General features: G+C 42.4%; 1 protein-coding gene across 1 annotated transcript; it reads left to right on the top strand.

Moving 5' to 3' along the window:
• Positions 1 to 2,359: 2,359 nt before the first annotated feature.
• On the top strand, positions 2,360 to 4,744 carry LOC139379429 (TRAF-interacting protein with FHA domain-containing protein A-like). Its single transcript, XM_071122242.1, has 2 exons — positions 2,360 to 2,668; positions 3,701 to 4,744. Exon 2 carries the CDS (start codon positions 3,760 to 3,762, stop codon positions 4,354 to 4,356), a length of 597 nt encoding a protein of 198 aa, XP_070978343.1. The 5' UTR covers positions 2,360 to 2,668; positions 3,701 to 3,759; the 3' UTR covers positions 4,357 to 4,744.
• The last annotated feature ends 2,096 nt before the right edge of the window (positions 4,745 to 6,840 follow it).

Genomic DNA, 6,840 nt, shown 5'->3' with positions numbered 1-6,840 from the left:
ATCGGGAAATGATCACTTCCAACAGTAGAATAATTGTATCAGGTTTCAGGTAAGACCCAAGTGCGGACTGTGTTGAAGTAACAATGTTTATTGCAAAAACAGGGGCAGGCAAACGACAGGTCAAGGCAGGCAGGGATTGATAATCCAGAGTAATGGGGCCCGAGGTACAGGGTGGCAGGCAGAACCAGGGTCAGGTCAGGCAGAGGTCGGTAATCCAGAGTAGGGGCAAAGGCACAGGACAGCAGGCAGGCTCAGTCAGGAAAGGCAAGGGTCAAAACCAAGAGAGAATGGGGAAAAGCAGGAGCTGAGACAAAACGCTGGTTGACTTTAATCAAACAAGACGAACTGGCAACAGACAAACAGAGAACCCAGGTATAAGTACCCAGGGGATAATGGGGAAGATGGGCCACACCTGGAGGGGGATAGAGACAAGCACAAGGACAGGTGAAGCAGATCATGGCGTGACACACATTATATTCCATTCATACATAAATGCAATAGAGTTAGAAGCCATTGTGAGGTCCAGGCAGGATGTAACCCCTCTAAAAACATCAACTCTTGTACCACATCCATCGTTAAGACATATCTTCCACAATAGTACCATTAGCATCTGTATGTGTGCTTTCCAATAAACTACTATGTGCATTAAAGTCGGCGAACCACATCTCTCTAGTGCCCAATTTTCCTGATATTTCATGAAACATCACTACAGATAGTTGACGACAAGGGTTGCAAAAATTGTGTCACTTAATATTACTACCTGCAATGTAGATTTCCACAATCACACATTCATATTCAGATGGCACAGTTAAATGACGATATACAAGACCTTCTCTTATGAACTTAACACACCCACCACCCTGTCCAGTTGATCTATCAGGTCTGATTGAGCAATAACCAGAAATAATCAAATCAAGATGTAAAAGCCATGTTTCTAGAACACATATCACTTCAGGTTTGATCTCTTAATCAATGACATATTTGTTAAACTCCTAACCGTTAGAAATAAGGCTCCTAGCATTACACTGATGGATAACAAAAACAATAACACTAATTATAATCATACTGAGACATTCCATCATTAGGATTATTAGGAGTCAACATATCAACAATCATGGCGACAGTAACATCTGTTACCCCTAAAAACTCTGTAGCTGCTTCCACAATCTTCAACTTGGCAGTTCTTCTTTCCAAAAACGCGGGCAGGTTGATAACCTTTCCAATGAAGGCTAAAAAAGTCAATCTGATTAACTATTAAGGTGTCCTTTGAAACAACACATATTTGTGAGCGCAAGATTTCTGAACAGGTATCCTATCCGTGTCTGGACCAACATAAGTAACATTTCTTACAGTAGGTCCACTAATTCCAGCAGTAGCCATATTATCTCCATCATTCTGCCTAATAGTTAAACCAATCTGCCTTGATGCCTCTGCATAAGAGACATTATGAGTGATTTTATATCTTTGGGCATCTCTAGCCTCTTTCTGGCATCCACCAACTGCTGTACTGTGTGCACCCCCCCCTCCCCCTCCCCATTTACAACATTTAACCTTGACATTGTTTCCATATTCAACATAATCATGTTCCCCTACACACTTGGCACATATTTTCTTTCCTTTGCACAGAGCCGCTACATGTCCCATTCTTTGGCATTTAAAACACATTAATTGAGGTGGGGCAAACTCTTTGTAACAGTGAAAGCCAGGAAGCCCATCTGTTCTGTCTTTGGTTCAACCTTCTCAAACATGAATAACACTGACAGGCTTTCACTTCTCTGCCTCTCTTTCTTACTGAACAGCCTTTTGGCTTCAACCACTATGACCCCTCTACATTTTATGTTATATAATCTATGGTGGAACCCCAGAAACGACCATCCTAAGGCTAGCCAAAGCTCTAGGGACATGACCTGTGATTTTCTTCCCATTGAGAGTTTTCAGAATCTTCCCTTGCTGATATATAAAGGCCATATATTACTTTTCCATATGGGGTTACTGAAAGTCGTAAGGAAGTTGCATGGAGCCTGCAAAATTGAAATCATAAACAGACATTCCCTAAAGAGATAGAGCTATTGGGGAATTCTGGAATTTCCCAAGGCAAGCAGCAATTCACTGTCTACGGTGGTGCGATATAATATGGTCAATGCTAGAAGGTATACGGCTTTTGTCAAATGAACGTCAAAATGTTGACCTTTTTTGCATTTTAGCTAACACTAACCATTTTCCTAACCTTAACCTAATTATTCTAACCTGCTACGTTAACTCTCAAACTGTTGCATAAATTCTCATAGCCTTCAAATTCTCCTAACCTGTTACAAAAAGTCAAATCTGACAAAAAACTGTATCCCATCTAGTCATAACCATGAATGGTGGAGCGCGTGCTTGCTGACTCAACGGTTATCCCCTTCCTGTTGTTTTGCTCTCGGCAGTACTATCACAGTACAGTATGGTTTAGAAACTCTGTTGTACTATCATAGATAGAACATATCTTTGTTACTATCCTCCGACACCCAGTATAGTTCGCACAAAGGTTGGTGCGCCAGTAGGCAGGCAATAGTTGTTGTACCCTTTCAAGTAAGCAAGTCAACAGTCGGAGACGCATACTTACTGTATGTAGCCTGATCTTTTCAGACGCTGCGTGTACAATTGCTACAACTACCTAATTTTACAGGTAAGATATAGCCTAGCAAGTTTGGTAGTGAACATTCAGAATGGTTTTGTTGTTTGATTGAATGTCATGACATTTCAATATCAGTAAAATCTTCGACAAGTCTAGTCATGTTATTAGAGCTATAGAAAAACATGTGTGCACGAATGTTGCATCGAACATGTTCTTCACTTCTGACAATATAGTAGACTGGCTGTTGTGAAAAACTGTTTCCTAAACTGGCAGAGTATGGGTTGTTCCACCAATTAGGTGTATTTTGAGTAGTGTAACTTCTATGGTTCCTGGAAGAAGCCTTTTTGGTTCCAGGTATAACTATTTTGGGTTCCATGTAGAACTCTGTGTAAAGGGGTCTATTTGGAACTCAAATGGGTTCTACCTGGAACCAAATGGGTTTTACCTGGAACCAAAAAGGGGTCTACAAAGGGTTCTCCTGTGGGTACAGCCAAATAACCCTTTTTAGGTTCTATATAGCACCTTTTTTTCTAATAGTGTAGAGGATGCAGTGGAACATGTCAAAATGCTGAATATTGACACTTTAGCATATCTTTATTCATACATTTGTTTTTGATGTATTGTGTTTTCCATGTGGTCTATAGTAAAGAGCACTTCATTTAATATAACAGGCTTTTAAAATTCAACATTGGTGCACAATTTCTACTTAAAATATCTGAGGCAAAAGGCACTCATTTCATGGAACGACCCATATAAAATAGGCTACATTCATAGCACAGTGAAATTACTTTCATCAAGTGAAAGTTTTAGAGGAAATGCTGAATGAGGCTGGGTGTGTGGAATGATGCAATTCTGACAAGTCGTCCTTAAAATGAGAACAAAAAGTGTTAACAAAACAAGAGATTTTCTACTGATTTATGGAAATACCCTGACATTTCTCCCTATGGAATTGTGCAATAGAATGAAATGTTTGTAATTTCAGTACCCTCTGTCTGAGCTGTTATTCTATTTCTAGTAATAAGACTTGTTTAGTGCCAGAATAACAAAAAATAGTTCATTTAATTATCTCTGTTTTTCTTTCAGACCAATTGAAACTGAAAGTCAGCATCCTTTCAATTGCAAAAGCTATCATAACACACATCATGGAGCTTCCTCACACCATGGAAACAGAGGAGCTGATGACCTACCTCCAGATCCAGCTCTACCACCCCCAGCAGGCCTCTAAGGCTCTTTACCGCCTGCTGCCCGTGGACGCCAGGCACAAGCACCCAGCCGAGGACCCCCTGAGGCTGGGCCGGGACGCCCACGGATGCACCTTTGCCCTGGCCGACCCACGGGTCTCCCGCAAGCAGCTGGCCTTGCAGGCCTACCACACCGCTAACAGCCCTGACATGCTGTTCTCTGTGCAGAACCTGAGCCAGAAGGGACACGTGACGGTCAACGGGTCAGAGTTGGGGTACCTGGAGAGGGCAGAGCTGCCGAATAAGGCCCTGGTCCGGTTCGGGGAGTATGAGCTGCTGATACGTCGTGAGAATGGAGAGGCAAAGGGGAGCTTCGAGGTGGAGTTTGGGGTGCTGGCAGTGCCTCCTTCCAGAGAGGTGGGCGTGCCAAGTATTGTTCCCGTCATGGATACAGGCTCAGACCATTCAAACAATGGCATCCCACCACTCATGAGCCATGGGCCGATAGAGATGGATGAGACAATCATGTACCAATCATGCAGTATGTTTCTCTCATAGACAATGATTTTCTCTTTACCTAGTAGCAGTTGTCTTTAAACAATATTGATGTTAAACATTGTATAATCTCTCGTGGACAGGAAGTGACAAACCTTAACAATAATTTTACTTCTGGGTAACCGAGATTTAACATTCTGTAAACTTAATCATACTGTTGACTGAATGTAGGGCCAAGCCATTGGGACCTCAAGTGTAGTTTTTCTTATCACTCCGCAAGTGTTACTAAGACTGTTACGTTATTATATAAAATGTGAAACTAAAGCTTCTGAATATTGACCTTTTTCATGTAGTTCAAGTATCAGTGTTAAATGAAAGATGGGGAAGGATCATATGGTTTTGTAACTGTTTTGTAAATGTTGACTATAATAATAAAACTGTTTTTATTTGATTATTGTGTTACACGTCGTATACTTGCCAAAGCCTTTAACAAGTAATTCAACTTTTATTTGCAAGGCACCAAGGTTTCTGAACCAATCAGACGGCCCTGAATGTGTTTGCATTTGGTGAAGGGTCAGGGAGGTACATACAGTGGTATTCAGACCCCTTGACTTTTCCCACATTTTGTTAAGTTACAGCCTTATTCTAAAATTGATTGCTGAGAATTGTTATTTATTTAATCTACACACAATACCCCATAATGACAAAGCAAAAACAGGTATTTTTGTTTTGCTCACTATTACAAATAATAAAGAGATACATAACATAAGTATTCAGACCCATTGCTATGAGACTTGAAATTGAGCTCAGGTGCATCCTGTTTCTATTTATCATCCTTGAGATGTTTCTACAACTTGAATGGAGTCCACCTGTGGTAAATTAAATTGATTGGACATGATTTGGAAAGGCACACACCTGTCTATATAAAGGTCCCACAGTTGACAGTGCATGTCAGAACAAAAACCAAGCCATGAGTTCGAAGGAATTGTCCTTAGAGCTCCGAGACAAGATTGTGTCGAGGCACAGATCTGGGGAAAGGTACCACAAAATGTCTGCAGCATTGAAGGTCCCCAAGAACACAGTGGCCTCCATCATTCTTAAATGGAAGAAGTTCGGACCCACCAAGACTCTTCTTAGAGCTGGCTGCCCGGCCAAACAGCAATGGGGGAGAAGGGCCTTGTAGAAGGGCCCCAAGACGACTCAAGGCTGTAATCACTGCCAACGGTGCTTCAACAAAGTACTGAGTAAAGGGTCTGAATACTTATGTAAATGTAATATTTCAGTTTTGTATTTTTAATCAATTTGGAAACATTTCTAAAAACCTGTTTTTGCTTTGTCATTATGGGGTATTGTATGTAGATTCATAAGGGGAAAAAAAACAATTTAATCCATTTTAGAATATGGCTGTAACGTAACATTTGGAAGAAGTCAAGGGGTCTGAATACTTTCCGAATGCACTGTGATCCAGAAATCTGTGTAGAAGTAGCGTGCCGTTTGGCCTGAGCGTCTGGGTAGCCAGGCAAAGGGCCACTAGCTCTGAGGAAGGTATGGCTCATCTGGACTTGGGCTTGGTCCTGTCAGTTCTCTTTTGCTCATCCATCTGCAGGAGTTAACCCCCTGTCAGCTGCCCCTCCTGGAAACAGCGATAAACCCCAGAGTCGAACGGAGAGGACCGGTGGATGAGGTAGCCGTTTCCCCCATGTGAGTGATCCAGGGAGTGGGTTCTGTTCTTTTGGAGGTCCAACTGGGTTAGAGGCTATGCGTCTCGTTCCCCGTATACAGGGATGTGGACAGAAATGTAAAAAAGAGTGAGTTATAACAAGTGGCTAGTGGGCTCGGAAATATCCAGGTATACATTTTAATGTTCACGAATAAGCCATTATAGATGTGTTGATTGGTATGTTGACGGCGCTCCCTTAATATGACCTTACTAAAGAGCCCCTGATGTGGAAAGGGTCCATCAGCTCACCTGTACACAGAGACGGAGGGACACGTGAGCAATGTACAAGGAGGCGGTGATTTCAACAGGCTTCAGGAGTGACAGGTGGAGCATCCGTTGTAGAGTGGGAACGTCATGGTCGTCATGCTGACGAGAGGTCGGGCAGTCCTGCCGACATGTCACTATGAGCTCTGGGCCCCGGACAATGGAGAAAACTTGCAACCTCCTCTCTAGATGTCTCTGAACCATCCCACATGGAGAGCTTCCCCGGGCTTCCCCTCTGCAGTGCTCACATAGTGTGTATAGCACAACCTAGGTAAAGGATAGAGGAAACTAGGAAATAGCAGTTCTCAGAGGAAACTAGGAAATAGCACTTCTCAGAGGGTGTAACATGACACTACAACTCTTTCTGTCACAGGGAGTAGCAAAATCGAAACAAAGTGGTATCAATGTATTATTAATATCATAGTATCTTCTTTCTTAACAGCATTTATGCAACTACACACTGAATCACTCAACCCTCTCTCAAAGTTCCCCACAGCGATTGCAACCCTGCCAGGCACCCCTGATGTAAACACCTCCACCTCCCCTAGCCTCACTGTCAAGTT

The sequence above is a fragment of the Oncorhynchus clarkii genome, chromosome 21 (assembly GCF_045791955.1).
Source record: "Oncorhynchus clarkii lewisi isolate Uvic-CL-2024 chromosome 21, UVic_Ocla_1.0, whole genome shotgun sequence".
Lineage (NCBI taxonomy): Eukaryota > Metazoa > Chordata > Actinopteri > Salmoniformes > Salmonidae > Oncorhynchus > Oncorhynchus clarkii.
This window is presented reverse-complemented; position numbering and strand designations above follow the sequence as displayed.